This window comes from Agelaius tricolor, unplaced genomic scaffold (assembly GCF_023055355.1).
Source record: "Agelaius tricolor isolate 1412-34295 unplaced genomic scaffold, bAgeTri1.0.p SCAF_1, whole genome shotgun sequence".
NCBI lineage: Eukaryota > Metazoa > Chordata > Aves > Passeriformes > Icteridae > Agelaius > Agelaius tricolor.
In genome coordinates, this window is record NW_027269261.1 from 108,606,849 (window position 1) to 108,630,447 (window position 23,599).

Consider the following 23,599-nt stretch of genomic DNA (forward strand, 5'->3'; position numbering starts at 1 on the left):
TGGAAAAATGCCAGGTCACAGACGTGTTAAGATGACTGGTTTGGAGGGATTTCTAGCAAAATACTGACAGAATTATGGCTTATGTTTCACCACTTTCCTAAGGGGCTTCTGGAGAGCTCAGATGTTTGCCAAGCAATGCTCCTACCACAGTGGCTGCTGTGAAGCCAATGCCACGGAGCACATCAGGTTCAAGGGAGTTCACAAGTGCCCCCTTCCACAGTCTTAGAATGAAGGGCTGCAGCTGAGTTGAAAGAGTGCACTAAGCTTTCAAGTGCACTTTTATTTTTAACAGCTTTTCTAAAATTACTATTTAATTATAAAGAAATGTTTGGGGATTTTAGTTCCTGCAAAAAAATTTACTTTGAATGGAAGTAAATTTTTACTTTGACTTTCCATTCTCCTTAAAAGCCCAGAACTTCCCACAGAATAGAAATGATGCTATTGGAATGAGTACAATAAACTTCAACATGAGGAATTTCTCTTTCAACTCAGGAACAACATTCCTGAAATGCTGTTCTGCAGAAATTTGTCACCATCAAAGGACAACTACATTTAGGAAAAACATCTGGGTTTCTGAAGAAAGAAACTGCATTCTGCCTATTAGAATACCACACTCACTAAAAGAAGCAGACTTCTCTCAAAAATGAATTGCCTCAGTTTCAGACTGTGGTACAGAGTGGGTAGTATTGACTCAACCTGAAGATGGGATTTTAAGACTCCACTGCTTTTTATTCACATTTTCCTGTTTTGCAATAGGTTGAGAGGCTAGTAGGAAGAAAAAGCAGCAAGGCTAGGTAAGATACGTGATGTACTTGTTTTATGTACAACTCAGCTATCATCTGAACTTACTACTGGCAAGCATCATACATTAGCTATGCTGAAAAATCAGAATCCTTATTGACATGTGAAACTAAAGCTCTTATATCTTAAAATAACATTTAGTGCACTGTCTGCTCCTTTCCTAAAGCTACAGGTTGGGTTTTTGCTTTTAAGTATAAACAAATAAACTGTTCATAAATCTGCTTGTGAAACTCTGTAATGCAGTGTTTGTATCAATAAAAAAAGCATTTCAGCTTATTTTATAATATTAAAAACTGAGCAAGGAGATCATAGCCAAGCTGTAATTACTGTAAATTTAAAAAAAGAAAAGAATAATTGAGGAAGCAGTGAGATGACCTAGGTCATTTTAAACCCATTAGATGTAATAACAGAGTATAGTCAGGCCTGGTACATTTATAAAGTTTGTATCTCTTAATTGCCATTTTGGTTTAAAGAAAACTTCCCTGTCTCTTCATGCAAAATGATTAAATTCCACTTTGTGTACTGCTGTAGTATAGACTTTCCACACAATCCAGTCAATTTAGTGTCCTGAGTGAATACACTGCCCCTTAAATTTGATTTTTATTGAGATCCAAAGTTTAGCCCTTCTCAAGAGATTTCATGTTGAAGAAAAATCCTGCTAAGTCACTGCAGTTGCTGTGAGTTCCACAGAAAAAACCTGCTTTGATGCCCAGTAAAAACAAAGCAAATCCATCCTGCAGCAAACCCTAATAAACACCATGAAACCATTTCAAGATCCCAAGTCACATGGCATTTTAGTAAATAAAAACTTTAACTGCAGAGTAACACCATAACAATACTGGTATCTGACAGAATGAAACCATCATACTGAAGTACAAGACATCATAAAAAGAAATTTTCAGGCTGTTGAAAAAACACACTTTTTTAATGGCAAATGTGAACAATAGTTGTAGTCTCCATGAGTGCAACAGAACTTGGATTCCATGAAAAAAAAGGACAATAATGTGACACTAGGGATTTACATTGCTTCCTTGCAACTCATTCATCCACTCCCAAATGAGCAGCTAGTAAATAAGTGAGAGGGTTGATGTTCTGCAGGGGTACACTTAGTTGTCATTATACAAAAACAAGAGCATCCATCTTAGTAAAGTGGCTTTTATGTAGTCCTTAGAAGACAAATATTGCAGTTGAATTACCTCTTAACCACTATCTTACTGAAGTGGTTAAATACACCAACATCTAACCCAGGATCAGAGGCAACTAGAGGCAGCCCTTACATCAGACACATCAGTGCTGCACAGGGCATGTGCCGCAGTTCTCGGTGAGAGGAACAAATCCTTTGCAATGACACAGGTATCAGCCATAAGAGGATGCTTCTTCATGCTTGGTTGCAGGTGACCTAGTTGTGGCTGTGACTGAAAGGGATATTCTAGCATTGCTTCAGATCCTCCTGCTTAGCCTTCTCCTTTGGGCTAGAAATAACCTGATGACAAACACAGGCACTAACATGGCTGAAAAGTGATGGGGACAGAAATCATTTCTCCCCAGGTCATGCCAGGGGTAACACAAAGAAGGGACAAGCCCATACTACAGCCCACTAGAATGGCACTGCCCCCATGTCAAGCACTCTGGCCTTGCCCCTCAGTAACAAAAGAACAGTATGTCTGTAAGTTATGACTTCAAAAAGTACTTGAAAAACAAGGTGAAGGACAGACATTCAGTCCATTCTTCATAAAAAGGAGAGAAAAGAGTTGAAGAACTGGATCTTGATAAGGCATTCAAACGTTTAACCACCAGCCCACTGAGAACACGTGTCTTTGAGAAGAATCACTGAGAAGTGGCATTTGCATAGTCTAAGGCTACTCGTAACACCTGAAACACTGAAGACTTCAGTTTAATCCACATAAGCACACAATGAGATAGATTTATTATATACAGGAAAAGCATCACAGTTTCCTGTACACTGCTGCTATACCCTAATTCTTTACCCTGCCAATCCTTCTATTAAAATACATTGCTGAAAAGATACAGATGGTTTTGCCTGTATGTTTTATACCAATTAGTTATTCATCATCACATAACTGCATTACAATAGGAACTGCAGGAAGAATTCAGTAGACAATAAAGCCATGCCACACAACAGAAAATCATAATCCTAGGCTTCTGCAAAAAACAAAAGCAACATTCAGTGTTACAGACAGAATTTTTAAACTAAGTTCTTGGATCCACAGAAGATCAAAAGAGAAATTTTTTTCAGTAAGCATCACAGAATAAGCCTTCAATCTTGTACTGGCCTTGAACATAGTAAAATATTCCATGGTCTGCTGAGAGCTCTGGGTGATGAAGCAGGTCTGTGAATGACAACAACTACAGAAGAAGGAAAAGATAATTTGAACAAATTGGTCAGAGCATGAATTATCACAAAGTCTTCTTACCAACCCTCTTTATACAGAAAGGATGGAGTAGCTGAGAGTCACTGTCAATCACTTCACAAAATGCTCTTGATACTTCTGTATTTCATCTTTCACAGAAAGGCCAAACAATCAATTAATGGCAAATAACCTCTTGCCTGTGCCTACTGGAGAGACAGGGTTTAATGTTAGGGTTGTCTGATACTGGGAAAAAAAGTTTTCAAAAGGCAAACACTTGCATTTGGCTTTTTTCATGTGCTCTAACAGTCAAAATTATCAGGTGAAGATATAAATGCTCATCTCCATAAATTCCATTCTGTCTCGTCATTTTTTGCAAGACAGCTTTTCTACAAATGGGGCAGTGCTGAGAAAGCTCAGGAAATGAACCAGGAGGCTTGGCTCGTAACAACAGGACAGGTTTTCTAATCCAAAGAATGATGCCACATTTTATTACAGTACACACATTAAGTAAATAAACTTCTACCTATAGAAAGATCATGATTTTTTAACTCCTAGATTTTCATAAAATCACAGAATGGTTTGGGTTGGAAGGGATCTTAAAAGCCATCTGGTTCCAACCACCCTGCCATGGGGATAGGGTCATGTTCCATTAGACCAGGTGCTTAAAGCCCTGTCCAACCCAGGTTTGAAAACCCCCAGGGATGGGGCATATACCTCTCTAGGCAGCCTTTTACAGCATTTCACAGTGCTAATCCACAGTAGGTTTTACATTCAGTAGAAGACAGATAATCTCATGGTGTGCAGCATACATCAGATTGTATACATACATATATCATACATACATCAAGAGACTATTTCAGGGCCCCTGTGGCATGTTCATAACATATTCTGGGAACTGAATGGCAGAGTCCTTCACTCAGACATCTACTTCCACATCAAAATCTAATTTCTTCTTGAATCATGCAAGACTCAGCTTGCTCCCAAGCCCCTGCTCTGAGCAAGGCAGCTAGGGAAAAGAACTCAAGGTTTTTTCCCTTTTTTCTTCAAAGACACAAATATTTAATTGTCTCACTCTGATCTCCAAAGGCCAGAGATATTTTCAAACAATTTGGACTTTCTTTAAGAGCAAGATCTCTCTATGTCTTGGGACCTGACTTCACCTATAAACATCTGAGGGAGGAAATACTGTAAAGGAGATATTAAGATGTTCTTAAAGGAATGCAACTTTTGTATTTGTATTGAGAGGGTACAACTCATCTTGCAGATGATGGATGACAGCCACTCAATGATCATGGAAAGTTAATGTATTTGCCATCTAAAATATAAATAAATGGAAGGGAGCAATCTTCATTCCTTTGAGTTAAAAAGTTCAGACGTGTCAAGTTATATTCAAAGATTAATCCAGAAGAAAGAAATCAAGCACTTTTATGAACAGACATTTCTCAATCACTTTCAAGGCTCCAATTTTACTTCCACTGGGATAATCACTCAAAAGACAGGAGAAGAGAATATAGATGATTCATTTTGAGAGAGTTATAGCTCATGCCCTCAGACAGCAGAACATAGCAACTCAAAAGCAGGCATCAAAGCTAATCTCTCTCCCTCACACTACACTTTCTCTAATACAAACAGATGAAAGCACAAATACCTCACCTAAAAAATAACTTCATTATGAATACTATTTACCCTGGTGGTGTTCAAAGCCAGTTTGAATAAGGCTTTGAGTAACCTGGTCTAAAGGGAGCTGCCCCTGCCCATGGCAGGTAGGGTTGGGACTGATGATCTTTAAGGTCCATTCCAACCCCTCAACATTCTATGATTCAGTGATTTAGAAATGTAATGTCCAGTCAGAGAGCAGCAACATGAAGATGTCCTTGCTCAAATTAACAGCAAGCTATTTAATTTCATAGAATAGTTTGCATTTGAAAGGTCCTTTAAAGTCATCCATGCCAATCCCCATGCAATGAGCAGAGACATCTTCAACTAGATCCAGTTGCTCAAAGCCCCATCCCACCTGAATTTAAATGTTTTCAGGAATGGGGAATCCATCACCTCTTTGTGATGTGGCAACCTGTTCAAATGTTTTAACACATTCCTTGTAAAAATCTCCTTTCTTTTGTCCAACCTAAACCTACCCTTTTTAAAGCTTAAAGCCATTACTATTTTTTTGTATGGGAACAAGGCCTGCTAAAAGTTTGTCCCCACCCTTCTTACAGACTGCCTTGAAGTTGTGAGGCAGCAGCAAGGTTTCCCTGAAGCCTCTCTTCTCCAGGCTGAACAACCACAGCTCTTTCAGCCTTTGCTCCAGTCTTTTGATCTTCATCATGGTCCTCCTCTGAGCCCGCTCCAAGAGGTCAATGTCCTCTCTGTGCTGGGGTCCCCAGAGCTGGATGCAGTGTTCCAGATGTCTCATGAGAGCACAGCTGAGGCACAGAAACCCCTCCCTCATCCTGCTGCCCTTGCTGCTTTGGATGCAGCCTAGCATACAACTGGCTATCTGGGCTGTGAGTGCACATTGCTGGTCATGTCCAGCCTCTCATCCACCAACACCAAGTCCTTCTCAGACCCAGCAGGGGCTGCTCTCAACCCCTTCATCCTGCAGCTTGCCTTGATAAAGGGGGTTATCCCAACACAGGTGCAGCACCTTGCACTTGACCCTATGGAACTTCTTAAGGTTCCCATGAGTCCATTCCTTGAGCTTGTCCAGATCCATCTGTATGTTATCCTGTCCTTCAGGAACGAAGCACACTCAGCTTGGTGATGTCTGCAGGCTGGCTGAAGGTGCACTCGATCCCATTGCCTGTCCAGCACTGCTCCCACTCTGGGACCCCTGAGCACCCATTGGACCATAGACACTCATCACCCCTGACCATTGGGACACTGAGCTGTTGACCCTTGGGATGTGATCATCCACAAATACCTCATCCACCCAAAAATCCACCCATCAAATCCTATCTTTCCAATTTAGAGAGATATTGTAGGAGATCACATCAAAGGTCTTACAGAAATTCAAATAGATGACACCCTGTAGTGCTTTTTTTGTCACTAATTTTATTTATTTTTACTGCCAATAATTTCCCTCCAAAAATAAATACACATAAAGTATGTATTTATACCTATATTTATGCATAATAAATAAAAAAAATACAGTGAAAGCAAAACTCTGAAATTAACATTTAAGGGATATGAAACGTTTTTCTTAAATACTCATTGATCCTTCCACATATTTTTCAAGACAACTAATTTTTTTCTCCCCATTTGTTAGGATACAAGAGCCTTGTTTTGATATTCATTTTTGAAACTTTTTTTTTAAAGTTATTTCAATCACAGAAAAGTTTTTCAAAACATGGAAGAGTATTCTCCCTCTCACCACATTCCACTTTCTAGCTGATGTCTACTGTCTCTTGTTCATTTTCATTACAAAGGTTTTGACCCACTATTTCAGGCTACACAGCACATACTGACTCATCCCTTTGATGTTACTGTATATAGCATTCTTCATTGCTTATTTATTTATTAAGAGAGCCCGATAAGTTGCAATACTAAACTAAAACACAAAAGGCCAAACAAGCCTTTTTTCAACACTGAAGTGGACAAACATTAACTTTTTCCACCTGCCCTCAAGTCATATACATGCTTTTTTCGTGGGGGGGGAAAAAAAACCCAACATTCTAAACACAGAAAGAAAATTTTAAAAAAATTCTGACTGATAGCCTTGCTCTTAAATTCTTTCTTGCAACCCTTCCCTGCCAGTCTAACACAAAGCAATTCCAGCTGACAATGACTAAGCAATTCCAGCTGAAAATGACTAAGCTGTGAACTTCTGTGTTTGCTCCATTTTTATCACATCTTTTCAAGCCAGTGGTTCTCAAGTATTTTTCTAGCTCCTATTCCTGTACATGTGTCCTCCCACCACCTCACACAGTTCCCACCAGACACAAACCACCAAAGCAGCCCAGTACCCAAGCACAAGAGCCCCTATCACTGTTCTCTCTCCAGAAAAAACCCCTGTACCTCCTATTTAAAACAAATCTGTGTTTAGCTTCCTTTTCAATCCAACAACTCAGGTGTGCTTTCCAATTAGCCAACCCTCTCAGCTTTTTGCATTCCAGAAATCACTGCAGGTTTTCATTAAGGCTATGTTTCTACATGCCCAAAGGCTATGAGAAGAGCCACCTCTTCTGCTCCCCATGCTGGTTTATACCCCTTCTTTTCTCCCCTCTGCACTCATGCTTCAGGTCCCCTAGGAAGAGCAAAGTGGGGCTCTGGCCAGAGTTCTGAGTCAGTAACTCATAAAACAGTTCTATAGTGTTCACAAGAGGATCCTGATTTTTTCATTAGGCTTCCCAGATGCTACCACAATACAAAGTAAAGAAAAAGGTCAATACCAAGGACAACTTCAAGAAGACCAATAGACCATGTCATGCTGGTCTATGTTCATAGCCAAGGGTGATTAAACAGCTTTCATTTATTTCTTGTTTCACACCAACAGATTGGTGCTAAATTCCTTCTTCGCAGCACCAAATCACATATTCAAAAGAGTAAAGAGTCAAGGCTGACAATCTAATAAAAAAGAAACAAACAGTCTAATTTCTCAAGAAAAGGGAAAAACAAAATTATTACCAGGCACAGGAGCATGAAGAGACATGCTACATAAATAACTGCACTGTTTTTGAGGTTTGTTTGGTGGTTTTTTTGGTTGGTTGGATTTTTTGGTTTTTGTTTTGTTTTTTTTTTTTTTTTTTTTTGGTAAGGTGTACAACAAGGTTTGCTAATAAATAATTGCTTGATTACTGTGTATCCAGCTGTTTGGCTACTATGAGGCATTTTCAGGTATACCAAGAACAGTTAAGCAAAGTGATTAACGAAAGAAGTTTTCTTGTTTGACTGGTTCAACAAACAAACAAACCTGAGTGCTGTCTGTCTTGTGGAAGCCAAGTTTGATAAAATAACTACCAAAAATTGTGCCTTACAGTGCTCAGCTCCTGGATAAATATGTGGGTTTTTTAAGAAAGACTTAGCATTAGATCACTTTTAACTGTTTGTTACAGGAGCCAAGAGTTGAAAAGCCTATGAGCAGCTTAGCAAGATAAGTAGGGAAATCTGGAGTACTGAATGAGGGAATAACCTTCATGAACCCACAGTGCTGTCCTTCCTGACCCAGCAGGCACTGCACTCCTGCTACTGATTCATAAGGCAAAATTAAACTTTATCAGTTGGCTGACAGTGGTCAAATCCAGACAAAAATCCCATAATTTTGTCCCTGATCTTTCTAAACCTCTAAACCCACAAGGAACTAAAGAGGAAGAACAAAGCACAAAGGGAAGAGTTATCCATATCCACAGTTACTTGAAGCAGAGTACAGCAAGGGAGTTACCCCAAAAGCTTAAAGAGCAGCCAGCTGTCTGCTCCCAGGGGGTCTTCTCACAGCATTGTCTTGCCACAATACTGTGAATTATGACCTCAGGTCTTGAGAAATAGAGTATTTGTAAAATACTGATATGAGATAAAAATATTTTTAAAGGTATGTTTGGTTAAGTTAGTTGTAAATATAAAATTCCAATTGGTAAACCTGGTCATTTCTAACACAAAGAGCTTTGTCACAAAAACTGGACTGGGTTACTCTGGTGGGTTTCACAAAACTCCTATGGTAGTAGGGGAGGAAGGGAAACAATATCTCCCCAAATCTCTTATCTTTTCAGACTAATTTAAAATCTCCATTAAAATGAAGCTATTACATATTTGTCATAGCTTACTTAGCACAGTGATTTTCTATTCTAAAAAGGAGCATTCTTGGCACAAGTAGCTCACAATGGCCTCCTTAAAAACCTGAACATTTGAAGAGGAAAATGACTCAGTCTGTATACAGTAGAAACCCTGTGAAGGGGGGAAAGGAAAGCATGAAGAACATTTTAGCTAATCTGGGAGACAGAAAAGATGCTCAGATGCTTCCTGTACCATTCATGGAAAGAAACAGAAACACTGTTGTGTAGATTATCTTCTGAGGAAAACAATCTGACAAGGAATATCACAGGAGACTGCACGGCCAATTTGATTGGTCTACAGCTGTTGACAAAAATGTCATGACACAGTAAAGGGGGAAGATTATTGACGCACCTAAATTTTTAGATGCAGAAATAGACAAGTTAAATCCTTTTAAGTCTCCTGAACATTTAGAAATAGTCTACTCTCATTTATTAGATGTGATCTCCATTCAGCTCCTTAAGATGATTTCCCACACAACACAGGACAAGTTAACATCTGTTGACTCACAGCCTGAGAAATGCATGAACAATCTATGAATGCACAGGACACAACTTCCTTCAGTACAACAAAACTAATATAATGTTCTCTCTTCCAGAGAGTCTTTGATGACATCATTATCATCTCACTTATTATTTTAAATAGGCAAAAAGGAGCAACAACTCATGCTGTGCAGGAAGGTAATGAAATGCATTAACTCAAGATTACTAAAGCAATAATTAAGTGGCAAATATCGGACAAATCATGTTTCATAAAAAGATAAATTGTGAGAAAGTTAAACCAGAGGCTTCCTCTTCCTCAAAGCAATTTACTTTAGATTGAGAGCAAAATCATTCTGTTCCATTTCTTGATGATTCTTGTGGAACAATCTGGATCATCCCTTTCAGTGTCTCAGATTGAAAAGGTGCAAATTTACTTTTTTATTTGTATTGTCTAGACAGACAGCAAAAATGGGACAGGCATGTAATTGAGCATAAATATAGAAGAAGTTCACAATTTAAGAAGGCAAAAAAAAAAGGGCTTTACAGCTTTATTTTTTCAACTGAATGAGCTTATCTGGTTGGATTAAGATTTTCAAAACAGCCACAAACTGTTGAGTTTAATTTGAAATTTAAAAAGGAAATAATTTCTTGCTATAAAATTGTGCCATATATAAATAAGAGTAAAAATGGAAGATTACACGTTCCTTTCACCTGCTGGGGAAAGAAATATCTGAGCTCCTGCAAGCTTGTTATGGGCTATATTGTGTTGCTTGATGAATCCCACAGTAGCTGACTCACCCCAAATTCACAGCCATCTTCCAAGTTCAAGTTGGCAGATATTTATTAACCACTTTTTATTTCCACACATGAAACACACTGTTTAATTTTGCACTCCTGTTTCTTCTTTCTTTTCCCAAGATGGATACCCCCCCTTTTCACTCTGCTTCCCCACTCTACCCTGCAAATTTAAGCAAAATAATTCAACCAGCTACTGTGCTCTTTGAGGGAAAAGTCCTCTTTTTGTCCCTCAGACAAAATGAACTTTATTCTGAGCAAGAAAGTCTCCTAACATATGGGTAGAAATATTTTTTAAAAATTATGCCACATCTCTTACCTACAGAAAGTTAGAAGCAAAGCCCACAAATCAGCTAGCCAACCTTAATTCTAGCAATCCTTAAGTAGAGCACATTTACTCATTCTAAACTATGATCTTACAATACAAATAAACTCAGAAGTATGAGAAATTTGCTGACACCAGACTTGAAATATTTAATGAGCATATAATTTCATGTCCAGCTGTGTGCAGAAGTAGACTAGTTCAGCTAAATCAAACAAGTCCCCAAAAATGAAAATAATGAAAAACTCTATCAATAAAGTCTATAGATGAAAGAGAAGACTTAATTTTTATTTGATCATATGAAATCTGCCACATACCAACTCTATATATCCAGTGCAATATTACCAAATTGCATGAAGTTTTCAAAATCTTTTTCTTCAGTCTCAGTGAAATGAGAAAATTATAAAAAACAATCACTATTTCTAAATAAGCTGTACATCATACTATCAAAAGGATCCAAACTATGAATCACTTCATGGAAACACAAATGGCTTTCACTGAATCCAAGAACCTCAACTTAGAAACCACAATATTGCTATCAAGTACAAGAAGAGCTAGTACCAGGTAACTAGCCTATAAAATACCTATACAGGAATAGTTTATTATTGTGATTCCTTCATAGCTGAGGGAAGTCCTAATCTTTGTTTTGCTCCATCCAGACAAGGGAAGTCAGGTCTGCCTATTTATCCTTGCTGCTACAGCCAGGATGCTGCTGCAGAGTGACACAGTCAGTACATTGAGCACAGGAGCTTCTATGAGCATTGTGTGCCTTTAGTCCACAAATACACACAGGTGCATTTATCTTGACCTGCTGCTCAAACAGGACTTAATTCTGATCTATCATAGAAATTGAACAGTATAAAGGACACTTCTATAACCAGCCTCTGTGGGATTTTCAAGGACAAGTCCAAACACTGGAAGTGATATAAGGAACATGGATATAAGAGGTCTATTACAGAAGGAAGGATAAAAAAGAAGAGGAGGACAGAACAACCTAAGTGCAAAATTACTACAAGATTGTTTGTAATACCAGCTCTGTCCCTTCAGTTCTGAGGTACATTCCATACATTAGGTCCTTTCCCTTGATTACTAGCTCTGTTACTTTTTTCCTCGTCATTACAAAACCATAGTCCTGCCTCTTAACAGAACTTTTCCTTGGTCAATTAATTTCAACAATTCAGGAAGCAGTGTAGTCAATATCACTTTAATAAGGTGCTAAAAACAAAAGTAACTAAGAATTCAATTGTCATTTCCAGCTTTCAGTTGCAAAATCAGACTTATTTGCACCTCTGCCTACAGCAAGCATCTCCAGGATGCAAAAGCATTTTGACTGAATTAAGCAGAGCCTCTCCAATATTATTTCACTTTTTCTTTATGGTTACTGAATTGAAGCTTCACTGTAAAATCACTTTGTCCTTAAAACATCATCTATATCAGATGTGTTATCTGCTAGATCCTAGACTACCTATAATATCATCCATTTTCTTTCATTTTTCAGCTTCCCTCATTCCCCCTTTGCCAGTCAGTACAATTTCTGAAATAACCAATACTCACTCAGATAGTCCTGAAACTAGTTCTCTTTTTTCTGACAGCTTCTTCAAACACATCTGTGTCTTAATCAGTTAATTTTCTCCCTCCCCTCAACTTTGTACATTTTTTTCAGATTTCCTGCTTTAATTTTTTCAAGTTGCTTTCAGTTTTGAGGTATTTCTCTTTTCTTTTTCTCCCTTTAATCTTAGAAGCATGTGAGCTACAAGCCACTTTTTGCAACCAGCACAGGGATCCAAATCTGTCCAGAGAGATACTTGTATTTCACATGGACTGAATCATCCTGAGGGAGCACAGGAGAGCAGGAGCCTCAGCTAATGGTCCAAACAGGTACATTCAGTCCATCACCTTATCACACTTACAGTGTGATTCTCTGGAGGTGATTCTCACTTTACCTCCAACACAGAATTTGGCAGCAAGCAGAGTCCTTCACTACAGCACAAGGTAAGAAATTCATTAATCATCTCATCCACTTTAGATCTCAAACCAGTCAGTGATGTAACAGCTGTTGGATGAACATGTGGCTTAGACTAATTTAGCCTTATTATTACATACCCAATAGCTCATTCAAGCAGATGGGTTTACAAATTTAAAACCTAACAGAATTACTCCACTTGTCTACCCTATGGGTCCTTTAAATCATACACCTCCCTATCAGCCAACATTACTTTCCTACAATATTACAATGCATTTCCCTATTTATTTAACACTCTTCCCTGTTAGACTTTATTTCAACTCTGAGAGCACACTTGTCTAACAAACTGTGAACTGATCTATGACTTACAGATGGCACTTCTGAGAAAAATCAGAATAAAAACAGGTTGTTTAAGGAGCTCTATAGAAATGTAGCTATGCTTATAACTCTTCCTTTTAATCCACAGATGGGTTCTGAAACTTCATCATCTCAAGTCACCACAACCTCCCAGTGATGACAAAGCCCTGCTGAACACCGTAATGATCCAAATAAACAGATGTACAGGAAGGGTGCATCTTAAAAGTCCTCTTAAGTGGGTACACAGAGTCTTGTATGCAACAAAGAGACACAAGTCTCTGAACACTGGAAACAGCAGAACCTAGTGGTGTATGGGTTTGTATAAAGTCATTTGACATTCTAACTTAATTATATCAAGATTCAGCATAAACAGAGTGTCATCCAAGAATTCACACAGGAGAGAGCTGTTATGAATATCAAAGTTGGAAGACAAATCTTCATTGACTTTCATATCTCTGAGAATCCACAAGAGAGAGAACTTTGACTGAAAGTGGCTCAAGTCTAAGATGATAAAAATTTCTTCTGAAATATTCTCCACATCTGAGGAATCCATAAGGGTTCCCTCCATTTGAGGGAGTCTTCAAGGTATAACAAGATTAAATTTATGCCACAAGCTTATGGTCTCATGTCTGCCTGGCCAGCTGACCTTGCACACACTCTTGTTAGGCTTGGACCACTGGGACTCCTGCTTTTCCATTACCACTAATTGCATTTGGGAGCCAATGCTTCCAAAAGCAAAGTGGGATTAAGCATCTCTTATTTCCACAGAAAGCAGGCTGCAAATAAGGAACAGGAGACATTTATCCATACACATCCAAGAGAAAAATCAATGATTTGGCAGCAATTATAGGTTACCCCATTCTGTTGTCCACTGGATTAAGCAAGACAAAAGGGATCCTTGCAGGTTAGACAACCCAGTAAGCAGAGCTTTAAACTAGAAAAAACAGGAGAAAGTGATTTCCTCAACAAGTAAGGAAGACATGGCTGGGGTAGGCAAGCCAAGGTCCTGGGTGGTAAGAATGAAAGAACACAGCAATCCACAAAACAGAGCTGAAGTGGAGTCTCTCCAAGCATGGCCATGTGAAGAAGGAAGTGCCAGAAGAACAGCCTCATGGAGAAAGCTTTCAAACCTGTAGTGAGGAACCAGCACACTTGGGTGCCTGCCTGAACTGTCTGTACACTGATGCACACAACATGGGAACAAACAGGAGGAGTTAGAAGTCCACGTGCAGTTTCTGGACTATGACCTCAATGGGAAAATGGAGACATGGTGGGATAGCTCACAGGAATGCTGTGCTACCAAGGACAGGTAAAGGTTGTTTAGTAAGGATAGGTTGGCAAGGTGAGGAGGTGAGTTGTCTTTTATGTGAAAGAACAGCTGGAGTTTGTGGAGTTCTGCCTTAGGACAGTTCAGGAGATGGTAAGTAGCTCAAAGGTTAAGATTAACAGGCAGACTAGCATGGGTACTACTGCAGTGGTAAATACTACTATGTGCTATAGAGCACATAGTAGTAGTCTACTGTATGTAGTAGTACATGCTATGAACTTCCTATGTAGGAAGAAGTAGATGATGACTTCTTCAGACAGCTGGAAGATGACTCATGTTCACAGGCCATACTCCTTACAGTGGAAGTTATAGCCACTGTGATGCCTTCTGTGTGGAAGGACAATGTAATCTAGGGTCAAGCAATCTAGAATGGAGCCAAAGAAAGAAAGGTGCCCTGCCTGACCCAGTATGTACAAATAATGAAGAATTGGCTGTGCAATTCTGTGGAAGCTGCTGGCAGCCTTGGCTGACGTTTGGCTGTAGACAAGTCAGTAGTAGTGTCCCCTCCTTAGCCTGAAATATGCTGTTAATAAACAAGAGAACAAGTTTCTTGAGATCCAATATTCAACAAAGAGCCACTGCAGTGTTTATTCTGTTTCTGAAGTTTCTGAAGAGAGAAGCTGCAAGAATCAAAAAAGCTAAGTTGTGTTCTATGCAAAACACACATTGAGGAATACCCTTCCATAATCCAATACTCTGGAAATACAAAACTACCAATCAGTAAACCAGCTAACTATGCCAACAATTAACAACAGCCATATGGTGGAAAGTGCCATACTTTCAGCTCACACCATTGTGGCTACAAAGCCTAATACACAAAAGCCAAAGGCTACTCCAACTAGAAGGCAAGAAAGGAGCATTTCAGGAGAGCACATTTGAAATATGAGTTGATACTTCTACTGTAACAACAATGGTGCTACCAAATAACACTGGAGGATTTTTATTTCCTAGCACTATACATAGAAAAAAATATGTTATCTATAAGTTAGTCACTTTTTGTAAAAAAGTGCTATCAGTGCTTGAAGGGAGATACATGTAATTTTTAAAATACAAAAAAAGTTTTTACATGGAAAAGTATTAGTGGTGTAGAATGAAATTGAACATACACTGGTACAGCTGCTTCTACTATACCAACTTTTCCTTGTGACCTTTTAAACAAACTACAGAATGAAGAATGAAGTTTTTCATCTATTGATACATAACAGAAAATGGAATGCTAGCAGTGCTTATTTTATCTAATTTCTGCATGAAGGTGGTTAAGCAATACATGTATTTCAATATATATATGTATTTCAATAAATATATTTTTTTTCCATTCAAACATAAAGTATTTCAAATTTTATATTGCCTTAAAAGGAAGCAAGCTTACAAAGCAACACATACCTGATATACCCTGAGACTCCTTCTGTAGATCACAGTACCACAGTCTGTTCACTGGATCACAGCCTTCCCTGATAGACAGCAAGACATATCGACCATCATCCGACACCTGTAAGAAGTAACAGAAAAATCAAAGACAATTCACCCTCTGGAAAAGAGAATTCCAACATGAAAAAGTTCACACATGCAGAAAAATCTAGTGCTGCTGTTAAAAGAACACTACAAGCTATAACCACATTATAAATTATCTGATGAAGCTTCTTGGTTTGCTTTTGCACATGCATGTACACACACAACAGAATTTCTGCAATGGTGTCTGCTAGTACAGAAAGTCATCAATTAATCCTTCTTGCTACTCAGGCTTTGCAAACATACATTTCTTGACAAAGCTTTTGAAAGTGCAAATCCAACAAGAAAAGGCAGAAAGTAACAAGAAGTCTTAAAGTCTCCTTCTCCTGACTGAGCTGTTTCGAGTATATTCCAAAATTACCAAATTTTGATGTTTTATTAACAGAGCTGACATAGAATGCTGCCTACTGTCCACATTCTTATATGACCATATCTAATGGGAATTTAAAGTCACAAAATACAAATCTGGGTTCTGGACATTTTCCACTTGGCACTATACACAGCTTCAAAACAATTCTTATATTGTAATTTCTTCTTAGATACATTTCAGTTTATATTTGTATCATTTGTTATGCAAAATATGTATAGAATGAGTTGTGCAAAATAAATTTCAAAATAATTAAGTTTTAATTATACTGCTATTCCAATAGAGCCACAATCTTAAGGACACAAGAAAGGGACCTAGTAGAATAGAAACAAATCTCAGTGTATGAAAATTAATAAAAAAACCCCAACAACCAAACACTCCTTGAAACAAAAACAATCCCCAAATGCATGTTTCCAAATTGTATTTTTACAGGTATTTTGTTCTGATCTAATTATACCACAAAAAAAAAGCCTATACAGCCTAAAGCTCACAAGACAAATAGAAAAGAACACCTTTTCTAGAAAAGATTCCTACTGTAGCCAAAAACCCACTCCCTTATATGAAACAGCAAAGCCATCTTTTACAGGGCACCCTGCACCTAGAAACAAGTATATCTAAAAATGGAAACTAAGATTGGGTGATCTTTCTTGAAAGATACATCTTCAGTGGTTTTAGGTAAGCAATAATTGCAGGTGTAAATTTTAATTAAGAAAATGATTGCAATATAGTGCTTAAACATCTGTCCATACTTGTGAAAGTACCAAGTTCCCTTCACTTCCTCACCAACTGAAAAAAATATAACAAATAATTTTAAGTTATATATAAACATAGAGATTTCAGTTATATTCAAGAGTATGTCACACAAAACTCTTTTAGTCACGGTCAGAACCCACATAAATTTATTCTTTGATTCTGTGAGTAAAACAGTTAAGAGAAGACTGATAACTTTACCCAAGAAAGAACAGAGATGTGCAAATTTCTGATGTTGCAAGGGCAATTCAGGATCTCTGATGACAGCAAATCTGAGTACATCTAATTTTTCCTTCCATATTCCCAGCTGGACTAGTTAAGAGTTGATAGCAGTTTATGTTTAATTTGAAGTAAGAACTCCCAAAGCATCTTGCTTGTGGGATACCAATTAAGTGTGTCTCTATCACTAAAGCTATTCTTATACCAGTGAGTTCCACAACCCAAAGGATTTTGACAGAAACAGGACAAGATGGTTGACTGCAGCATGCTAAAATGTTCAGTATTATACTGCAGATTTAGACATCTACACTGCAAAGTTACAGTTTGATGAGCAATCTTGGCAGCAGCATCACCTTATGCAGTCTCCACCTCTAGCTCTTCCTACTGCTATCGTTGCTTGTGTCCATGTAAATTCAATCCCCATGTCATGCCAGTACAAGCATCCACCATTTGTGAAGCACACCAGTTCAGGGAACTGATCCAACTGATAAAATGGCATGTTCAACAACAACAAAGAAATTTAAACCTCCAAGAACCAGAAAAGAAGAAAGAATCCAAAAGAACAAAACATCCAAACGAAACAAAGAATCCAGGAGGGGAAGGAGAAAGAAAGAGGAAAAATACTTAAACAATCCACAATAAAAAACCAAAGAAGAATAAAAGAAGCCCCTCTGCCAGATTAGTATCTCAATCAGTTCACTGTTCAGTTGCACAAATGGCCAAGCTAACACACAGCACCAAACAGCTGGAAACATGAATAACAGGGGTAGAGATTGCTTAAGGCAGCTCAGATTGCAGCACTGATGAATGTGTAATCACAGCCCAAATGCCACTGACCCTACACTGTAAACAGACAAGAGTCTGGGTTTCAGGACAGCAAAAGGAAATAGGATTTACCAACTATCATTTGAATTATTCTTACACTGCTACATCATCTTCATGAGCTGAGCTGCAATCCCTGCTCTTGGCTCACAAATTTATGAACTGAAATTTCATGCTAGTACCTCACTCGAATCTCAGAATGCATTCATGGTTCAGCATAAGGGGGACAGCTGCAATGTCAGACCTGATTTCCCACATTTAGGATGAAAAGGAAACATCTCAAAAATGTCTGAGAGAGATCTGGAATGCCAGTCAGTGCACATTTCCCTCATTAAAATAATTACTATCATTTCAAACAACACCCACTGGTAAAAGGTAAGCAGGCTATAAAGCAATTGCACCTCTTAAAACAACATTTAGTATCTGTCAAAACAGGACAGAAGAAATCCTGTAGCCTTGCAACTGGAGCTTTTGAAAACCTTCAGCATAACAATGATTTTACTGGCATAACACAGCACTAATCCCTAACACAGCACCAGTAAAGGAAGGATTATTTCAAAGAACTGATGTTGGTATGTAGCTTTTAGTGTCACTACTACTGTTGGTTGGCAATTTTGAGTTTGTTAGACCTACTATTTCTTAAATATTTGTTGTGACCATCATTACACCATACAAACATAAACAACAGTATCACTAAGACAGCTGTACTCCTAAGTACTATTTTATCTAGTCTGTCAGGCATCAAAACCTTCACATTCTCCTTTATAGTAGAATTCTGGTTTATACTGGAGTGTTTTCTCTGGGCTGTTTTTCTGCCTAGTGGTTTCAATGCTACCTGTTCTCTCCATTTTGATGAACAGTAACCACTGCTAAGACAAACATTAAGAGAAGAACCTGTAACTTCAATATATCAATGAACACCAAAATAAAAAAATCATATGAAGTCTAATCAGTAAAAACAAACTAACTACTCAAATCTCATCTTTGTTACAAAATACAACTAATTCATTATACAAGCCATATAAAGAACTGCAAAGGGTTATGAGAATCCACAGCAAAAACAAAGTGAAATATTTTGTCTAGCAGCAGCAGCAGATTTCAGACCAAAAACTCATACATAATTGAACAAACAACAACAAAAAAGAATGACCATGAGAAAGCTGTTGAGTTTTTAGACTTCCTGGCTTTATGTATTACTCAACTAAAATGTCAATGTGAGAGATAGTAGAGTGCTCTACTTTCAAGTCATGTGCATACTAACAGTGAATATTAATGCAAGTTCTGTGAATGCTACCTGAACAGTCACAATTGCCAGGTTCAGGGTAAGGAAGAGCAGTCTATATTCAGTTCACAAAGAGGGGCCCTTAGAGTACATTGTATTCTATTAAGGCAACTATATACACACATCATTCCTTTATAGATAATAAAAGTTTTACTACCTTTGCCCTTTTTTATTATCAAAGTGGAAAAAATCTAATCACTGTGTAATTTGTTTCTGCATAACAAGGTACTGAAAATAAAATAAATAAAATTCAGTTATTAGATCCTATGCCTGTATTGAGAAAAAGATAAACTCTCTTCTTAACTGCAGGCATTAACACTATGGTAATCTACAACCTGATCTGCATCTGCAGTTATTTCAAAAACTACAGCTCCTCATGCACTGGTGCCCTTTGCATATGAAACTGAACAATTGTCACTGCTATCTAATGCATTTCCAATGAAGCACAGCAAATGAATCAAGTACCAAAAAAAAAAAAAAAGCAAAGCTCCAAAAAATCACAGACAGAATCAAAGCTTTCCAACAGTGCTAAAAGGTCAAATTACTAACTGTAATGTATCCAGCCATGAAAGATCAGATCATCCAGAAAAAGAAAGATGTGCGGCAATAAAGATGCAACCGTGCAATGCATGGAACTAAAAACTCGCTGCATCAATAAGCTGGATTTTAACACTGCTACAATTTTCACTATATGCCATGGATGTAGCAGCTTAAAACCACCCCGAGAGACTGAATAGATTTTTTTTTTAAATACTTATTTAGGAATGTACCCAGTCACCACAATAAAACAGATTAATGACAGCAGTTACTTCCTTAACTTTAGATATATGCTGCACAAAGACTTTTGCATAACACCACTAACCCTGGATATGACTCTACTAAGAATTTACATGCAAGAAACCTTTCACTTGCTGCAGAAATGACCTCTTTTGTTATTTATGAGTATTTTTAAGCTTTTAATCAGATGAACAAACAAAAATATTACGCACAAAAATCCACAAAGCATGTTGGTTCTACAGAGAGAAAAAAAAATTACTGTAAAATTTGCTAAACTATTTGGCAAGTAAAGAGCAATCACACTGTCTGAACAGCCTCAAGTGTTCTACAGATGTGCACATGCGCCTGTGCTGCAAGGATCTGCCTGCATGATGACAAAGAACTCCCACAGTAGTCTCCTAGCCTTTCAAATTCCACTTTTATTATCTCACATTTATTAGAAAAATCAAAGCTATTTTCTTTCCTAGAATAGGAAACTCTTTTGTAAAGAGTTGTGGGTTTTTGTGGGGTTTTTATGGAGTCGTGGGGTGTTGTACTGGTTTGTTGTTTTTTTAATGAAGGGAACATACAGCTATGTTCTGATATTATCTTTGCAGCGGTGCCAGAAAATCACTGAAGCTTGCAAATAGCTCATATCACATTTTATGTTCTTGCAGTCTTTTAAGATGCTGAGGATTGGGGCACAAACTCCCTCTCACAAAGCAACCTCCAGGGACTGCCTGCACAATCCAAGCCACCTGAAGCTGCTACTCTCAGGCTGTAAAGGTGCCGCTTTGTTTTCTGTTTGCAGAGTACCGGTTTCAGAATCAAGCAGATTTCAGAAGCCCTAATGATGAGTGATCACAGGAAAGCAAAATTTCAGGATGAGGTCCAGCAGAATCTCCTTCCTACATTCTGAGGCAAAGGCCTGACACTTTATGCAGGACGTGGACACGTTTATATGCAAACAACATTCTGATGTGGTCTGTCCACCCACTCCCCAGGTTAGAAAACTTGCTCTGGGCATTAATTCAAATCTCTTATTCCAGCTGGGTTTTTGTTCCTGGATTTTAGATACAATGTGCTGGTAAAACCAGCACTTCTATTCTGATCATATCCTTTTGAGCCTCTGTGACCTTTAGGGTTGAAGGAGCCACACCAAAGGCAGAGAACAGGGATTTTGACCCTAGATCATCACAGCAATATGCACACACATATTTACATGCATTCTCTTTCCTAAGTCTAGCACAGAACAGAATCAGTAGCCTTTTGGGGTGACAAACATCACACAGAATATTTACTGTAGCTTTCAGCTTGCTTTTGAGCAATGAAAGCACCAAAGCATCTGGAACCTGGCTATGTAAGAAATTATCAGCCCCCATAGTCCCACATGCAGCCATGATTACCTGCCTCTTTCTTACAAGTACAATTCTCTGGGCCTACTGCCAGGGCTGCAGGAAGACATTCATACTAGTCTTCTATTCAAGATTCATTCTTGATTAAGACAGTGTAAGGCTTTAGAAAAATTCCCACAGCCCTGTTTTACCCAGCAGTGTGTCTCACTTGAGTGAACTGGCAATGTTTTCAGCCCTCCATGCTGCTCACTCTTCCCTAGTGGATGCTTCTATGTTGCTGCAGTGAAACCACTATAGCCAGCACACATCTGGCACAGCCTGATCCTCTGTGCTCTGCATTTCATGTGCAAGATCACCTACCTGGGTTAGAACCACTGATGTTAACTAATAGCTCTAAATACAAAATGAAGAATTAAAAAAAAAAAAAATTGTAAATTCAGAGACAGTAGACAGTGTTTGTTAGAAAACATGAAAAATTGTACTTATTTTACTGCTGGCAGAATTGGGATAGGAGGGTTCCTCTCACCCACTCCTTTCTGTTCTGTTTACTTTCCTGCTGGTACCACAGGGACTTCTTGCACTATCAACTGTGAAAGACTGTTACATAACTTATTGTTTAACTTTGAGAATAACAGTCTGTCTGTGAAAGAGAGATATGTTCAGTCAGTCTGGAAAAGAAGCAAGAAAATGCCACTTAAAACAGAAAAGCATAGGAAGCTCCTGTTTTCCCAGAATACCTATGACATTGCCAAGGCTTTAAAAATCTTCATACCAGACTGCCCTCTGCTGGGCTGTTATTCAATTAAATTCTATCCCTGCTCTTCACAAATCTCCCAGAAATGCTTATGCTTTTTCTAGACTAATGAAAAGATTTTCTTTTTCAAAACTCACATATCTGACTAAAAAAAAAAAAACAGATTTTTTCCCTCAGAAACAATCCATTCAAGTGAAGAGCTGGAAATGCATCTGTATTTCTCTGCCAACACCATTTTCAGCACCACAGATTTTGTTTAAATCAAGCATACTTGGGGTTGGTGTTGAATGTATAATAAGGAAAAGCACCCTGAAGCTATTTGTTTGCATACTGTCTTGTAAAAATATTAAGCTGACAAAATTTTAGACAACCCTCTTTTGTCCTTATGAATGACCTAGTTTCCTATCTCCATTGAGAATACACACCACTCTGACTCCCTACAGTGCACCTGAGATTATTTTTTCTGAAATATCATGGCAACATTATTAATTCTGCAGTCTCTGAAGAATTTCCTTGTCAGGTGCTTTTCACTTGCAAGTGAGGTATTTCTCTTCCTTGACCTTGGTTGCAAGACCTGCAAATTCTGTTCAAACCTAGGTATGAAAGTTCAACTCTCCCTCCACCATGGAGAAAAGTTTGGTACTAGAACACCTACACTACAAATGAACTGTTTTCATGGAAGCTTATGTAAAAACATAATGTCTCCAGTTAGCAGCACTAGCAAAGCTGGTAAAATATTTTTTTTTTTTTTATCTGACAGAAACACATGAAAACATGCATTTTACAACATGCTGCGCTGTGCAAAGTTGTATTTTAAAACCTATAGCAGCATCTTAGTATCAAGGAAATATATTCAGGATAGCATCAAACAGCCATATAATCTGATTTTGACTAACAATATTTTAATTTTTCCCCCACTACTTTCTGGTCTTCCACTTTCTTAGACACTTAAAAAAAGCTGACCAGAAAACTTATTGAAATGGCCTGCAAAGATTTTTGATCCATTGCACAAGGACAAAACAACATTTTGCAATTGCACTGTTTTATTTTGGGTTTTGTTGTTTCTTTCTGTTGCTGTCACGACATAAAGCAGAGACTACAAGCAGTCTCAGTTGGCAACATTTTATTATTGAATATGGCTGATTTTTATACACTTTCCAATTGTTTATCTTTCTTCTATCTTTACTATTAGCCACAATAAATCAACATAATACTATTAGTGAAAAGTTATAATGACTTAATTAACTTTCTAAAAATGTTTCATCTAGCTGCAAAGTTCTTCTATCTTTCTTCTCTCAGTCTCTTTAGTTACAGCTTTAGAAAGAGCTCTTTATCAGTTTCTTCTTACTTCTCAGCTTCTTCTCGCTCCTTTAGCTAACAAGCCCGCTGTTAGCCCCTTCCACATCTTTCTTTTTTTTAAACTGCAGAATATTTTTCTCCTGACCATTAGAAGTACCTTTGTTTTCTGTCAGCCTACAGCAAAGACAGCCCTAACATTTCCATGGGTTAATATGTTGAAACGTGACACAAACTGATGATTTTTCAAAAGAGATTCTTGCAGAGGAAAGTATTTGCAGGAACTGATCACCCCAAACCAGGCTAA

The 23,599-nt window shown here is 38.0% G+C and overlaps 1 protein-coding gene across 1 annotated transcript in view; it reads right to left on the minus strand.

Annotated features, from left to right (window-relative positions):
• The window catches only part of PREP (prolyl endopeptidase), an 86,442-nt gene that overhangs the window by 48,446 nt on the left and 14,397 nt on the right, over positions 1-23,599 (minus strand). Inside the window, exon 7 of the mRNA XM_071446573.1 lies at positions 15,566-15,671. Within this exon, the coding sequence (XP_071302674.1) occupies positions 15,566-15,671 (106 nt within the window). The remainder of the gene's footprint in view (positions 1-15,565; positions 15,672-23,599) is intronic.